Source organism: Amblyomma maculatum, chromosome 4 (assembly GCF_055883805.1).
Source record: "Amblyomma maculatum isolate TAMU_Amacu chromosome 4, ASM5588380v1, whole genome shotgun sequence".
Classification (NCBI taxonomy): Eukaryota; Metazoa; Arthropoda; class Arachnida; order Ixodida; family Ixodidae; genus Amblyomma; species Amblyomma maculatum.
In genome coordinates, this window is record NC_139347.1 from 114,405,647 (window position 1) to 114,423,141 (window position 17,495).

Consider the following 17,495-nt stretch of genomic DNA (forward strand, 5'->3'; position numbering starts at 1 on the left):
GCTTCCAGGAGCGGAAGCTGAAGCTTGATAATTGCTGTGAGCATCGCTTTGAGTACTGCATACTATGGTGGCAGTCATGTTTGCACGCAACCAGTGACACTGAACTTCCCCAGCCTTGATGATGGTTAAAATCGTAGAGTGCAAATGCCTTTATTTTTTCGTGAGGCTTTCACTATTGAAAACATGCCAGAAATTCCGTTGAATCTACTCCTTCATTTCGAGAGCTATTGCGCTGTCGTTTTGGTCGGCACCATCTTCTAGGAGTGCACTTCAGGGGATGGCCACAGCCTTTGCGCTGTGACAGGCAGTGATTGCAGTGATGGTATCTCTCATTTCCTGAGCGCATACTGTACCCCTCACAGATTTCTTGACGTTGGTCCTTCTTGTGCATATGTAGCGTTTCTCTGTTTTTCTCCTAGTATTTCGTGGTAAACGCCTTCCAGGTGGCCAGAAAGCTATTGTATCTGATATTCTGCCGATAATCAATCGTTGTACTTATAGGCAATAGGAAAGCTGATAAATTTCAAAAATTTGATCGTTATAAGAGACATATTGTTATATCTGGTATCGTTACAAGTGGGTTACGCTGTACAAAGAACTGGTATACGAAATTTTGCATAACATTTATACTGGATTTTTCAGTAGGTATACACTTCTGTGCAAGTCTAGAATAATTTCATTTGTGAATACTATGCGAATTCTGAAACAAATGGAATGGACTGCATTTGCTACTTTTGAATTTTATTATTTTTTCATGAGATGTGTTTGATACTTGGTTCAATAATTGAGGGAATTTTCCCCCTCAAATTCGTATTTAAAATGTACTCGGAAATTTCAATATTCACACATTCCTGCTATTCCCAGTGCACCTTGGGGGCACATTCTGGTAATGATGTCTTCAACTGTTGGCATTCTTGGCTTTTTGTATTTTCTTTTGCAGTCATATCCTGAAAAAGACTTGAGGCACTGTCCATTTTCGGCAGAGCATATGGTTCCTGCCAGTGACCTGATGCACCATATCTACACGTGCCCGTTAAATACTACTGTGGAGCGTTTCCTGACTGGTATGTGCGACTTTTGTCACCCTTTTCCTCATTTTTTTTTTTTCGCCGTCATGACACAGGAAGTTGTCTTCTACCATGCAGGCCAGCTCTGTTGTCTGTTATGCTCTGTGGTGTAGTTATACTTATGTCACACGGGCACTGTAAAGACATTTGAATACAAAGACACCTTCCCAAAAAGAGTTTCATCCGCAGATGCACAACAGAGTTTAATCGCCTTTCCGGAAGCGGTCTTTTCCGTAAGCGGAGGTCTCCTATTTTTTTTATGGCTGGAAAGGAGTAGCCTCCAGCCCAGTGAACACCAATGATTATCTTTTAATAAATGAAGGAAGCAAACGTGAATTTTCGTGTCACATTTTATACATTATAAAAAGAGTTTTATGCTTCACAGAACGTTAACTAGGCACAATAATGTAGTTTTTCTGCAGCACTCTCGTAACCAGTTCAAAGACACAGTAGAACCCGGATATATCGAACTCGAAGGGGATCGCGAAACAGTTCGGTAGTCGAACCCAAATAATTCGAATTTTGGTTATATTAAACTCGCGGAATATCTCCTTGAAAACCCCCATGTAAAAGTATAGGAAAGCGGCGTCGTATATCGAACTCAATGTCACCAGTCGTTCGATATATCGAACTCCGCACCACGCATTGGACGGTGCGCCTTCCCCAAAGACAATCGCATCACCCTCGGTCGTTTGCCGCCATACGTGGAAGGAATGAGAGGGCACAGTTTGGCGACGGCTGGACTAGGGAAGCGCCGCGCCCTTTCCACAAAGGCGCGCACACCTGCGGTGATCACTGCCGCGTGCCAGCACGTGACGTTTGCTAGCCATGTGCATGAAGGAACGAGAGGGATCCAATGCAGCCGTGGTGTTCGGGAGAGGAGAAATACGCAATAGAGTGAAGTGTAAGGGTGTGCCCAATGTGCCCACTCTTATGCTGTTTTATCTCTCCCCTTCCTCTCTCTTTCCCAGTCTTCGTACGTTTGCAGCAGCACGCAATACGCATGCGCGGACAAGCCAACTCAGCCGTCACCGCCGAGATCTCGGTGCTGGCTGAGCCCGTGGCAGACGCTTTCTCTAGTGTGTGTTGTCGACGCTTTGCGCGCGGTGGCCGACGTGGTGCCTCAATGTTACCCCGCGCTCCGCGTGAACGGCGGCGCGCTAGGCCCGCGGGCAACATCAAGGCACCCTAGTCTAGCTACGGTGGCTGCGAATGTTAAGAAGCGGCAGCTTTTTTTTTTTTTTTTCGTTTTTTTTTTTTTTTTGCGGGAGTCGTTCATATTTGCCGTCGGGCTGAACGTGGGGCATAGCTTATGCTGTGGCGGCTGTGGACATTAAAAAGCATCAATTTTTTTTCTTTTGCGGGAGTCGTCCTTACTCTTTCTTTTTTTTATTTCGCTAGCTTGTCATGCTGAACGTGCGGCGTAGCGTAAGCTATGGTGGCTGCGGACGTTATGAAGCGGCAGTTTTTTTTTTTCGAGAGGAGTCATTCTTACATTCATGAATCAACGAAAGTATGCGGTCAGCTGTGATCTTGACGACTTTTAACATTGTTCGCTTCAAACGTAATTTGCAGCTATCATGCTTTCCAATGATATTGTGGCAGTGGACTACGCCCACACAAAGTGCAGCGTGATAAATCAAACCAGGCTTGTGCAATCAAGCCATCACGGGTACTCTGCCGAGTTCGCTCCCTGCCACCGCAGGGGGTCGCTGTCGCCAACCTCTACACTCCAGTGCCCGGCACCATTTAACCCGTTCGCTGTCGGGCATTTCTGGCCGTGACGCACCCCCAATGTTGGCTTGGTTTTAGGGAACGAACATATCGGGGAACGAGCATAGCTATTTATTTTTGATTGTGATTGCTATACAAATAACATAGTCAATGGCATATGCACATTTCAGTGTCCTGCAGGCGTTGGTAATTAACATCATCGTTATCAGCCTAATTATAAATTAGATAAATGAGGATTGTATAAAAAATAACTGCTCAATACTTCTTGAGTTTCCGAATCCGAGCTCGGCTCATATTTATAATCAAAAGAGCCATCGCTCCAGTCCACAGTCTAACGTCCCGCGCGGTCAGCCATCCGAAAGTAACCGCGTGCACCGGGGGTGCACTTTCGGTGGCCCACACAATGAAGATAAATGGCACGTTGGGAAATCAAGATGACTGAGGGAGATGGAAAGAGGCTAGAACAACCTCTTTTGCTGCTGCTAGCCATAAGCAAGGGCGCAGCAAGAGAGAGCGAAAGCAGCGATAAGTCGTGTCGACGGTGCGAGCCCCTGAACCTAACGCATCGTAGTAGACGCGCGAACAGAATAAAAATAAAACCTGCAAACCTGCGGCAGATGGCAGCACAACCCTTGAACCCGTATCCGCACGCACGTGCCGCATGATCGCTTGGAGCGATAGAGTAGCGCGCGCGTAGCAACCGTGCCCCCCAACAAAGAAGGTGGCAGGGGTTGGGCGCGGCTGCTCCATACTCTTTAGTATGTATGTACCAACACAATACGGAGTGAAAATACGAACTTGTAGAAACATATTACAGATGGCGCAGTCTGTTCAAGCGCGCCAGCTTCGTGCTCAGGGGCGAAGTTTTGAAGACACGATAGAGAACGTACCGGTAAGTCGGTGACACTGGGGGGGGGGGGGGGGGGGGGGGGGTTATCGCCGTATGTGTGCCGACTCGTGGTAGCCGAGCGTTCAGCCTAACGTTAGCCATAACGTCGTAGCGTGCTTGCCGACTCTCCGACACAAGAAAAACGCCGGAACTGGCCCAGATGACTATTGATGAGAAGGGACGAGAGTAGAATTGCGTTGATATGACGGGTCCAGAAGCTGAAGCAGAAAAGGCAGGTTTTCAAACCGGCTGGCATAGACGAGAAGGCAAACGGTACGTGCCAGAAGAAGATGGCGGCGATGGAAGTGCGCAGCAGATACCTAGCCTAATGAAATTCAGGCCGAAGAAGTTGGCCGAGAAAACGGTAAAAAAGTGAAAGGGTTAATTAACGAGCTTTCTCTGTTGTTGTAGGTATCAAATTATAATAAACTAAAACCTCGTCAATTCAGATCTCACAGGAGTGAAAAAAATGACCAAATTATCCGAATGTCGAATTACCAAATGAGCAACAAAAACTGCATATGATTTTTTTTATTGCATACCTTTACTTTGTGAAGAAGTCGGCAGTGCTTGTTTGCTTTTTTGTGGAAAGCTGGGCAGTGAGGGCTAGTTTGTGGTCTTGGAACAACCCTTCCAGGGAGAGCATGTTGCGAGGAGCATCATAACAGTAGTCCTCTAAAACTGCGAGAACATCCGCGACATCTCTAGTGGTACGATGCACCGGGGTCCATCACACAGGCTGTGCTCATCGAGCGATCCCGTCGGACACCCCGACGGGGTGGCGCAGTGGTTACGACGCTCGACTACTGTTCCCAAGGACGCGGGATCGAATCCCGGCCTCGGCGGCAGCTTTTCGGTGGAGGCGAAAAGCAAGGCGTCCGTGTGCTGTGCGATGTCAGCACACGTTAAAGAACCCCAGGTGGTCGAAATTTCCGGAGTCCTCCACTGCGGCGTCTCTCATAGCCTGAGTTGCTTTGGGACGTTAAACCCCACAAACCAACCAACCAACCAACCTCTCCGTCGGACGCCTCATCCGCCAGATCGAGGGCATCGCTGATTATTTCTTCATTGCTTAACTGGCCAGCAACAACAATGCCGTCATCGATGGAAATATAGTCGGCGAGATTCACTTCGGTGGGGAGCAGGCCGACGAAGACTTTGCTTAACTGGCCAGCAACAACAATGCCGTCATCGATGGAAATATAGTCGGCGAGATTCACTTCGGTGGGGAGCAGGCCGACGAAGACTCACCATTGTCGTCGTCCTCTGCCACTGGTGCTGCAGGCTCCAAGCTGGTGTCTGACTGCATAAATCCACAGTGCCTAAAACCATTGGCGACCACTTCAGCTGGCGTGTGTGTCCACATGGCACTGAGAAGTGTGATGACACACGCCTGCTTCCGATCCATGCAAAGAAGCATATGCTCTAGCACTTGCTTACGATACTTTTTTTTTACATTTTTGATAATGCCTTGATCCATAGGTTGAAGCGCGGCAGTAGTGTTAGGAGGCAGAAATACGAGCAGGATCGCCTGCAGGTTGGAGACGTTGCAATGCGCGGTGCAGTTATCAGCAACGAACAGCACCTCGCATTTTTTCGTGCTTAAACGTCTGTTGAAGTCCTGCAGCCAGGCACGGAATATCTGTGACGTCATCCAAGCTTTACGATTTGCTCGGTACTCTACGGGCAGGTGTTTAACGTTGTAAAAACGTTTAGCTTTCTGCGCCTTGCTGATGAGCAGAAGTGGTAGGCGCTCCGGGGTACAATTACATCTGCAGTACCACTGCCAGAGTCCCCAGTAGCACTACCAGTCCCCAGGTACTACACATTTCACACATGGACATGACACAAAGCACCTTGCTCTGACTTCACTAATCCAGCCTTCCAAGCTCTCATCACTCAAGAAACTAGAGAAGCTATTGTAGCGAGCGCCATCTTTTGTATGTTAGCGGAATGCAGTTACGGATAGATAGATGATGACTGTAGCGATGCCCGCTCCTAAAATCCACCTTTTCTTATTATAGAGCAGCGTCGCCTTCCATGCGCTTTTGAAATTATGATTTCTGGCATTTCCAGTCTTTGGGGAATGATGGCCGTAGTGATGCGTGTTCCGAAAACTAATTTTTACGGCAAGCTCGGGCAGTCTCCAGTCCGAATTAGCCGGTGCGCACACAATGTAGCGCCGAATTCACGAGAGTTTGCTGCCATAGACCTATGTATATTTTTGAAGGGAGGGTAGTGAGCAGGCCGAATTATCCAACTTTCCTAATCAAGGAAAGGGGCCAAATTAACGAGGTTTTGCGCTACCACGTGCTAAAAAGTGGGGAATGCATTTTTGCAAATCTGTCCATGGCTGATGAGATTTGTTCGCAATTGCGCATCACTGGCAGTGCTCGTGGTGTGCATACTGTGCAGCTGGTGATCGCAGTGCCTGCCGTGTGCACGCCACGTGCAAGCTGTGTGCTTGCATTAAACACTGTACGATTGTTAAGCCCCATGCTTGGCACTTGCAGATGTGGCCACATTTCTCACATCCATGTCATCCTTAGTGGCTGGACAGCAGAATTAACAAATTGCATGATCTGTGATTTTGTTCCAAAATTCTGCCATACCTGCGCGAAAATTATGGCCGCTTGGAGTTGTCCTGGCTTGTCTTTATTCGTGTGTACTTTTGATCTGTATGAAGGATTTATGGTCTGTTGTCATACCATTGGAGTTCTGCATAACGAACTGAGAGCGAGTGATGTGAATGTGTTTTCCTTCCTTCCTGTGGGTTAAAGTGTAGCCTTTGTTGTGCTTCCAGCGTCCGAGAAAGACTCTCTCTCGGGTGACATCACGATACCTCCGGTGGCCGGCAATGCAATGCAGCAGCAGGATGTGCCTCTTGAAGAAAACTGGGATGAAGGTGGGCACTGCCGATTCAATGCTTGGGCTACTGCTCCACTCTGCTTCTTATGTTTCTTGCTTCATGGCATATCTGTCTCCATCTCCTGTCATTTGCCATGAAGTGTTTTCTTTTTGAAGAAGTAATGGTTCTAACAGAATTCAGGCACAAAGTGTCTGACATGTAATAGTGAACCGGTTACTCGGTCGCAGAAAAAAATCCAAGATAGATCCGTAATAGTTGGTTAGGCTAATTACGGCTGTATGCCATCAGTTACTTGCAATTAATTACATTTTTGAGTAATTTTTGAAGGTAATACCTACTATTTTTATACACTGATATTTTGGTTAATTCACTGTTTTCTTTTTTCTGTCTTTGACTACAAGTTATCTACCGTATACACGCTTGTAATGGCCGCACTTTTTTTTCAGAGATTGGGGTGAAAATCAGGGGGTGCAGCGATTACATGAGAAAAAAGACAGCGAAAAAAATTATTTGCGGTGGTACCTGCCTTTATTATTGTCAAAAAACTCCTCGTCCTCTTCCGCTAAACTCGTCGGGATTTCAGGCCGGAAACATGCTCTGCTTCCCTCGGAAAGCTCGCCTCTGAACATTTGTTTTCCTGAGGGCATCTTCTTGGGAGCACCATCGCCGTACACATTTTTCGTCAACGCCGAACTTTCGTCCAGCCACTCTTTTTCCTTCTTCTTTCGCATAGTGAATCACTTTCAGCTTAAGGGGGGACACGGCTCTTTGGCACCGAAAATCGGCCTGAAAATCGGATTTTCAATTTTTTCATTTTCGTATTCCTCGCACCATTCCGCATCTGCACGCAAATTTTCATCCTTATACCCCGCGTATTTATGAAGTTATAGCGATTAAAAAATGCAGTACCACACCCACTGCCCTTTAAATTGTGGACAAACGACACCCAATTTCGATCGCCCGGCGCATGAGAACTACGCGCTCCACCGCGGCGATTTTGGTCTCGTTCGAAAGCGCGCGCTTTCGGCTTATTTTTTCTTTCGGAAAGCAACCCTGTGCGCTCCGCCTTCCCCATAAAAAACAAACGAAAAGATAGCATGCAGCGCGCGCTACTATTGGCCGGTTAAGGCACGTGATCAAAATGGCGTCGTTTGGTTGGTTCCGGCACGGCCGGTCTCGAGGGAGAGAGTGCGCGCTCTTTCTTACGGCCTTCTCAATCGCCGCGTGAACAATGGGAACTTTTCTCCTTGAGTCACGCTCTCCGCCGCCGCAAGGGGCGCGACCTGCTCACTGTTCGCTCCGCATCTGCTTCAGTGGCGGCGGGTGGCTTTTGCCTAGTTTCGCGCTGTCGCCCGCGGGTTTCGTGGTGAGTGCAGCCCCTAAATGAAAGATTACAGAAGGTAGATGCTGCAGCGGCATCCTGTCAGCATGCTACACACGTGAATGGAGTCTTTATATTAAAAAACACTGTCGCTCAGCAAACGCTCGACAAGCATATGACATGTATTGCGGCATGGTATCTACTTTTGTTCATTTTAATCTGAATTTTTGCCCAAGCCTGTACAAGAAGAATATAAAAAGTGAATGAGCAGTGATCACATCGAAGCTTCTTCAAGGCAAACATAACAGCAACAATGGCAAAACCGTCTTTCAGCGCTAGATGAGAAACCATCGAGGTAACACCGAAGATGAAAATAATTTTATAAAAATGTAATGTAAGTTGCACAATGCTTACATGACATAAAGTAGTAGTATAACGTCAGAGTTAACGCTTTTAAGTTTTGTTTTCAATTTTTCTATAATTTATAGACCAGCAAATGTTTTATGTTGTATTATAAACATTATTTTAATTTTGGAAATAAACGTTGGTTTAATGATATCATGATTATTTCATGAAAAAAAAAACAGGAAATCTATTCCAAGCACTAATTCCTAGCAATATTTTATTTCTTTTTCTAGTATGTTTTTGAACTAATAGTTCCTTGTAACTATCTGTGCAGTAATGCCTGCCTTAGAGAGCAATCGCTGCCCCATTATTTTGGTAGAATGCTTTGCTTATTACACATTCGCCACTGTTACTCAAGGGACACTCCTCAATAATGGATATAAAAGCTTTTCTCTGTGCTATTTATTCAGAGGTGACTATAGGAGTTGTATGTCGCACTGTATTGCGCGCCTAGGCACCTAGTGTCGACACCGACGAAATCATTTCAGCTCTGCCGCAATCAGTAACCGAAGAACTGAAAGAAGTGATGGTATCTCCTATCATCCCATTACCCACTGTCACGTATTCTGGTTTAGCTTACGTCGCTGGATACATTGTGAAGTTAATCAGTGACTTCGGGTGTGACGTTTGTGCCATCCTTCTTGAAACCAGCGAAAGAAGAAGCCCCATGTACACTATTCTGCGAGGACAAGATTCTAGCGGACTGCATTATCCAAAACCAGAGTTTGTAGCTCTCTTGGACAAGGTTGTGTCTTTTTTTTTTTTTTGAAAAAGCTGTCATGCACCTACCACACACAAATGTCCTTGAAGTCCTTCAAATCTTAATCCAGCCAGCACTTCAGAACTCACCTTTGCTGAGTTGCCCGGAAGGCATTGACAATGGCCAAGGTCCGCTTCTTTAATATGTGAGAAATTTCTCAGACTCCTTCTTGTCAATTATGCTGAGAAGGTGACATACAGGAACGAAAGGCCAGCTCCTTATGTGCACAAACCGTCCAGAAAGATTTTGAGACTAATTTTCTAGCCGCATGTACCGTTTTGATGAATGAGCGCAATGTGTTAACTTTGAAGGACATTTTTTTATTGCTTGCTGCTCTTTTCAATTATGCATATCTGTTTATACCCATTTCCTTGATTAATTGTTCTTTTTTTATCACTGGTATTAAAATGACTACGGACTGTCTACGTGTGCGTCAGTCGCGAGACTATACGTATACATCTGCTGTCTTTCAACCTACTGATTTGTTTTAAACGAAGCTAGAACAGCCCACATCACTAGACAACTGAAATTTTAACTGTATGCGTAAATTTTTGTTCCTTACTCTGAATCTGAAACGTGCTATGAATTTTCGTCAGTGCCTCTTTTGCTCTAAACGAAAACGGCAGCGGTTGACAGAATACTTGGAATATCCACCGAACAGTTTGCCATGCAATAGCGTCAGGTCGCGCTATACCTGCTTACAGCTTTCAAAGGCACACTGCATAAAATGGTAGATATAGTTTTGTGAAAAATTTAGGGGCAAAAGGTGTTGATGTAAGTGCACCCGAAACTTTATTCGACCGTGCGCGACAGCACTGACGAAGGCGCTCGCGCTCTCGCGCGCACGCGCATTATTGACGATTTTATTGCTCATACACGATAAATCAGACGCTGATTACGGCTTCTTCCTATAAGCCATAAGGGGTGAAATATCAGGACCTGCCGGTTGCAACCGATGCGGGCGGAGCGAAGAGCGAGCGCGCGTTTCCCTTGCGCGTGAACGGCTGTAGCGGAGGAGCAGCAGTGGGGCGGTGGCGACCCCACCGAGGCGCGGCGGGCGGTAGAAACAGACCCCATTGGAGAGGCCGTAAGAGAAGAGAGAAACGCGCTCTCCCTCGAGACCGGCCGTGGTTCCGGCAAGCTAGCCCTGAAATGCGGACTCCCAGTGACGCCATTTTGTCTTTCTGCCGACCACGCTAGTGCAACGCGAGAGTCATGCCAGGCGCGAAGAAGTACCGCTCTTTGCACAAGTTCGGGCGAAAGCAACCAAAGAAACGCGTTAAGAATGCGACTTCGTTGCATACTGTGCAAGAAGCAAGTGCCAGTGCTGCGGGATTGTGTGACGATCACGTTGCGGGCGGCGACGCTTCTCCGATTCCGCTGGACAACGGCGCCGTTCTTCGTGCCGACTGCAGTCGTGTACGTATTGATACCGCGCCTGTCACTAACAGTGACATAACTCAAGTGAGTGCCCGTGAGCAGGCTACGCTTGATAGACTGGTATCGACGCCGGCGACGGCACGAAAGACCGCGCTGTTCGCCGATGCAAGTGGTGCGTCCGCAGAGTCAGATGCGGACGGAACAGCCTCCTATGCGGTAATTGACCCCAGCATTGTGAATATCCTTCTGGATGCCGTGCGGTGCAAAACGTGTCGTGGATGCGTGCGTTTAATTACCAGCGACCGGAGCTATGGCCTCGCCGTAAAACTGATCGTGCTGTGCGACAACTGCGGTGAGATTGCGGCCGAGTGGAACTCGCGGAGGGTTGACGGCGAGAAAAGGTGCAATCCTTTTGAGCTGAATATTCTGGCTAGTCGAGCAATGCTGTCGACCGGTAACGGCCAGACAGCAATGAACGATATCTTTTCGGCGATGGGGTTGTCGCGGCGCGGGATGCACAACAAGACGTTTCAACGGCATCTGAAGAACACACTGCAACCCGCTGCTACCCGAGCCGCCACGACCGCTATGGCACAAGCCGCGCAGGCAGTGGCGAAGGTCTACGATGACTTGTGTTTTGGGCATAGGGGGAACATTGCCGTGTGCTACGACGGCACATGGATGACGCGAAGACACTCATCACATATAGGCGTCGGTGCCGTGGTGGAACTCTTCACTGGTTACGTGCTTGATTATGTGGTGTTGTCAAACTTTTGTCTGGGCTGCGAAATTGGTCCCAAGCCAAACACTGACGGCTACGAACTTTGGAAATCACGCCACCAGTGCCAAAAAAACACCAACTCCAAGGCTGGTCAAATGGAAGTAGAGGCTGGCAAAATTCTGTTTGAAAGATCTCTGCAGCGCCACAACATGCGCTACACAACCATGCTATGCGATGGGGACAGTCGCACGTTCAGTGCTCTTAAAGATGCTGCAATCTATGGCTACATTGAAATAGTCAAAGAGGACTGCATAAATCACGTGCACAAGCGTATGGGAGCAGCTTTGCGCAACCTCTTGCAGAGACACAAGGGTGCAGGGAAGCAAAGTCTTGGCGGCAGAGGAAGGCTGACAGCTGATCTAGTTGACAAGCTGGCAATATATTATGGCCGAGCGCTTCGATCAAATGTAGGTGATGTGGATGCCATGCAGTGAGCTGTGATGGCGACATATTACCACATCACATCTACTGATGACTGCCCCAAACACAGTTTGTGTCCTACCGGTGAGAAGTCATGGTGCCGCCACAACGCTGCAAAGGCAAAAGAGGAGCCTGCACCAAAGCACAATTACAGTCTGCCAAGAGATGTGGCTGATGTTCTTTTGCCTGTTTATAGTCGTTTATCAGAGAAGAGCCTGCTGCAGAGGTGCATTCGGGGGAAGACCCAGAACTCGAACGAAAGCTTCCACTCGGTCATCTGGACCTTGATCCACAAAGAGCGGCACTGATCACTGTTTGCTGTGGAAGCAGCCACAGCAGAAGCTGTGCTGCGCTTCAATGCCGGCTGCAAGCATACAGCAGCAGCAATTCTGCAAGAATGCAGTACAAATGTGACAGCAACTGGGTCCAGGAGAGCTGAAGAAAAGGACTTGCACCGTAGCGTACGTTCTGCAAAGAAGCGGGCGGCTTCGCTTGGCGTTGCTAAAACAGAAAAAAGAAAACACCGCGACAGCATGCACCCCGACTATGCTCCTGGTGCATTTTAATAGCATGAGGTCTTTGAGGTTGCCCTTCCTGATTAAATGCCGTGAGGCTTGAGTGCTTCCGACAATCCCCCAATTTTGGTAGTGTTGCATTTTTTAAAGATCAATATCTCTGGTCCTGTTCTTGCTATTGCTTTAAAAAATTTTTTTCTAGAAAGGGAATCCTGCGAGTCTCATGAAACCAAGGTAAATGCAGTGACGACAAAAGAAAATTTGCTGAGAAGGTTATGTTGTCTTCGGTACCCAAATGGAATTTTCCTTTCAAGCGTTTCCTATTGCGTAACTTTGGCTCAAATTGGCATAGGCCATTAATTTTCGCTTCAGATCACTTTGCACCTGTTTCTGATCTTGTTGACATATCAATCATTGACATAATTTACACCTACATGCTGTGAAGTGTTTTTCCTCGTTTTCTCAAAACTGCAATTTTGAGGGTGCTGCAATTTTGGAGGAGAGATATCTCTTAGTCTATTTGTGCTATAGCTCTCATTCTTGTCTTGTTAGAAAGAGAAAACCTTCGACAGTGCCGTAGGACAAAAATATGTACAGTTATTATGCGGCAACATTTACAGAATTAATTATCAATCTTAGGTGCCAACCTGGGCTTTTATTCATAAAAGTTTGACTTATTGTAACTTTGGTTCAAATTCTTCTACCACGTTAATTCATGACTAGCGGCACTCTATGATCCTTCTAGATCACTCTGGCAGGGCTATTCTCCTCATGCCATAAAGTGTTTAGTAATTAACTCACCTCCAAACGAAGAACATGAATTAGGTAATATTTTGAAAGCTATTTCATCTACAAGAAAACTAATCAGATATTTGAAATCAGCATGCAAAAGTACATTAATGGTGCAAGTTTCAGTCAGATCCACCCATAAATAAGGAAAAAAGTTTTAAGAGGGGTGTCCCCCCTTAAAGTGAGCGGTATAACTAACATATTTTCTCATCGAGGAAAAAGAATCTTCAGCTCACGAGCACAGAACAAATCAGGGCAGTGATGCGTTCCGATTGCGAGATCGCACGTGATATGCTTCGGGCGATCGGGGAAATGGCTGTAAAACGGAGGAGTGAACAGACTTAGATTGGATTGGATTGGATTTGCTGGCCTCACCCTATGTAACGGGCAGGCATCGCTGCGGCTAGGAGCGCCCCCTTTGTAACGGAGGTGGTGGCCGCTGCCCCCATGCTCGACTTTTTTTTTTTCCTCAAATATTTTGTTCTTAATTCTTATTGGCAATTCTACTTCTAACCTTACGCTTCATTTTGGCTATCACTTATTTTTGGGCCCCACCTGGCGGCAGTAACCACAAAACGTTTCATATTTCTTGCACCGCACAGTAGACGGCACTGCCCAACTTCCTGAAACTCATAGTGCGGCTTTTACTCGGGAAATTTTTTAAAAGATTTTTTCCCAATTTTCTTTCTAAAGTTTGGGGTGCGGCCATTACATGCGTGCGGCCATTACATACGTGTATACTATTTGCACTCTGTGGACAACGATACTACAGTGAAACCTCGTTATAACGAACAGTTAAAAAATCTGAAAATAGTTCGCTCTATCCATAATTCGTAATATAAAATTTCATAGAAAATCCATGCAAGAGCAGCAAAATTCAATCAGAGAAGGCACAGCAACTCGGAGGGTGCCTACTTGGGTCACGTCTGTTCATTTACGCGCAAAGAACTGCGTTATCGTGGCCTGCTTTTTTGTGTTGATCGCGTTCCGTATCACGCCCTGTTCCACAGTTTGCAAACGCTCAACAAGGGCAAACCCACTGCTCTCAATAGCACTGTAGTGGCGGCGCAGTAAATCCAATGCAGCAAGCGCTTCTTGTGAAGTCGGAATGTTCTCATCGTTTACGCCCCGCCGGGGTAGCGCAGTGGTTACGGCGCTCGACTACTGTTCCCAAGGGTGTGGGATCGAATCCCGGCCTCGGCGGCCGCTTTTCGATGGAGGCGAAAAGCAAGGCGCCCGTGTGCTGTGCGATGTCAGTGCACGTTAAAGAACTCCAGGTGGTCGAAATTTCCGGAGTCCTCCACTACGGCGTCTCTTATAGCCTGAGACGCTTTGGGACGTTAACAAACCAAACCAAACCATCTCATCGTTTACACGGTCAGCCTGAGCTTCGTCTGCGGGATGTTCAGAAACTTCCACAGCGATTTCGGCGCCCGTCAGTACAGCCTTGGTCGCCGCGATGTCGTCGCCGCCTACAAAGTCCTCTACAGTCATTGTTGCGGGCATGTCACCTCATCGAGCTCGCGGAGCTCTGCGTCTGCTTCGTCCCCATTGCCACTTAATGCGCGGACCTCTGCTGGAACAAAAGCTGCGTGCCGAAAGCAGTTGGCAATCGTTTCGCCTTTCACGCTGTCCCATGCCGCTTTAATGCTCCCAGCAAGTCGATCTTCAAGTCCTGCTTCATTAGAAGCTTCACGAGAAGAGTGTCAATCAGTCTCCTCTGATTGACACACGCATATAACGAATTATTGAATATAGCGAACTCTTCCGAAATATTTTTGTCAAACGTGTATTTTTAACTTCCCATAGCGAACGCGGTTCGGCATAAAATGAATATTACGAACTTCGCGACACCAAGCACTACCTCACTTTAATGGCAGGAGGCAGGCTTCGTTGCACTACATGTGTGTTATGCGGCGCAGCAAACGTTCAGGATTACCTCGCAGGCGTTGACAGCGCCACAGATGCCACGACGGCGTTGGGAGTTGACAGCCAAAGAAATCTGTGGCGTTCGAGATTACCCCCGCGCGCCTGTTTGTGCGCACGGAGGTGATCTCGGAGGCCATAAGAAATAGTTTGCATCTCGCAATCACCGACAGCGCCCTTTCAGCAGCGGCGGCAGCGGCACGATCGAATGTTGTTTTTTGCCTTTTTGGATGGAGGAAGGAAACAACTTGCTCTTTTGGTTTTTGCGCCATTCGCGTTTTTTTGGTTTTAGTGTTAGCAGCGGCGTGGCCGTCGTAGCGTTTGGCGGAGGCTGCGTCGGTCGTCGTGTCGAGTGTGGTACGCGGGTGTGCGTAGTGCTGTGATGGCGGTGAACGTGAAAAAAAGAGTAGAACTGACGTTAAAGACCAAGCTCAAGTTAAAGGCAGTTTACAAGAAGAGACTGATTGACACTCTTCTCGTGAAGCTTCTTATAAAGCAGGACTTGAAGATCGACTTGCTGGGAGCATTAAAGCGGCATGGGCAGCGTGAAAGGCGAAACGATTGCCAACTGCTTTCGGCACGCAGCTTTTGCTGAGTTGCTTTGGGACGTTAAACCCCACAAACCAACCAACCTTTTGTTCCAGCAGAGGCCCGCGCATCAAGTAACGATGAGGACGAAGCAGAAGCAGAGCTCTGCGAGCTTCTGACATGAGGTGACATGCCCGCAACAATGACTGTAGAGGACTTTGTAGGCGGCGACGACATCGCGGCGACCACGGCTGTACTGACGAACGCCGAAATCGCTGTGGACATTTCTGAACATCCCGCAGATGAAGCTCAGGCTGACCGTGCAAACGATGAGAACATTCAGACTTCACAAGAAGCGCTTGCTGCATTGGATTTACTGCGCCATCACTACAGTGCTATTAAGAGCAATGGGTTTGCCCTTGTTGAGCGTTTGCGAACTGTGGAACAGGGCGTGATGCAGAACGCGATCAACACAAAGCAGGCTGCGATAACGCAGTTCTTTGCGTGTAAATAAACGGACGTGACCCAAGTAGGCACCCTCCGAGTTGCTGTGCCTTCTCTGGTTGAATTTTGCTGCTCTTGCATGGATCTTCTATGAAATTTTATAATTCGAATTATGGATAGAGCGAACTATTTTCCAATTTTTAACTGTTCGTTATAACGAGGTTTCACTGTACTACAACCTGAAATTACCTGTCTGAAAACTAGCACCTGTTTTGAACGGTGCTGCTCTGAGTTCCAACGAGTTGGTATTTATTGGACTACTGTAATCTACATCGTCTGTGTCTTGATGTTGAATGTTCTGTACAAGCTTATGAAGCACAACCGGCCCTGCTGTTTTGAAAGCCGCAGCTATATTATAGAGAGAGGGTCTGGATCTCTGCAACCATACCCGCTAAAGTAATCCCAAGCAAATTTGGGTCAGAAGCATACCGTATTCATGCGAATCTAAGACGGCCACGAATGTAAGACGACCCCCTCAATTAACAACAATGAATAAGAAAAAAAATTTCTTTTTTCTCCTTTATTGCAACAAACGAGTGCACCGACCATCACTCACTGTCACTGCTGCTGCTGGCCTCTTTGTCACTATCATCCCACAACATGTCATCTTCCGTGCCGTTGAGGTTGTTGGAAATTCCGCATTTCTTGAATGCGCGGATGACCATTTCATCCGGAATAGCGCGCCAAGCGTCCAGGATCCACCGCGCGAGCTGGGACAATGATGCTCGCTTTAACCTTCCGGTAGGCGTAAGTGCGGGTCCTCCTTGCTCCATCCACTCACAGTAATATTTACGAACATTGTCCTTCAGAGGCTTGTTCAGACAGACATCTAAAGGTTGCAGCTGCGAGGTCATCCCTCCTGGGATGACGACGAGGTCGCACCGGTTGTCTGCCATTAAAGCCTTGCTAGCGTCAGTGTTGTGCCCCTTGAACGCGTCCAGAACCAGCATCGAACGTGGCCTCAGCAGCGCTCCTGGACGACGGAACCAAACGGTGCGGAGCCAGTCGTTGAACATCTCCGCGGTCATCCACCCCTTTTCATTGCAGCGGATGATGACACCAGCAGGAAAGTCTTCCTTTTTTGGCAATGTCTTCCGATTGAAGATAATGTAGGGGGGAAGCCTTCTACCGTCCGCAGTACAAGCTAGCATTACGGTCACTCGTTGCTTTTCGGTTCCCGTCGTCCGAATTTTCACGTCTTTAGAGCCAGTTTTTTGAACAGTGTAGTTGACCGGCATGTCAAAATGCATCGGTGTTTGATCTGCGTTGCCTATTTGCCCCAGGCTGTAGCCGTGTTGGCGTCGCAGCCCGATGACGTACCGCTGAAATGAAACTAACTTCTCTTCGAAGTCTTCCGGAAGCCTTTGACAGACTGAAGTTCGGCGGCGGAGCGAGAATCCCGCGCGGTTCATAAAACGCTTCACCCAGCCTTTGCTAGCTTTGAAAATTGCGCGACTAATCCCACGCTCACGGGCCAATTCCCTGGCTTTCATCTGTATCATCTCGACGGTGACGGCGACACATCTGTTCCGGAGATCATTCACATACCGAGCCAAGTCTTCCTCGAGCTCTGCATGGCGCCCGCGTTGTGGTCCCGTAAAGGCTTT

At 47.6% G+C, this 17,495-nt stretch overlaps 1 protein-coding gene across 4 annotated transcripts in view; it reads left to right on the forward strand.

The window, feature by feature from the left end:
• LOC146191992 (uncharacterized) overlaps nucleotides 1-17,495 on the forward strand; it is a 77,107-nt gene that overhangs the window by 15,100 nt on the left and 44,512 nt on the right. For all 4 annotated transcript variants that reach the window (XR_014706745.1, XM_084602368.1, XM_084602370.1 and 1 more), the window contains 2 exons: nucleotides 941-1,064; nucleotides 6,494-6,595. Coding sequence is in view for 3 of the 4 variants with exons in the window: in XM_084602368.1 (XP_084458494.1) it covers nucleotides 941-1,064; nucleotides 6,494-6,595 (226 nt within the window). In the remaining variant the exon portion in view is untranslated. The remainder of the gene's footprint in view (nucleotides 1-940; nucleotides 1,065-6,493; nucleotides 6,596-17,495) is intronic.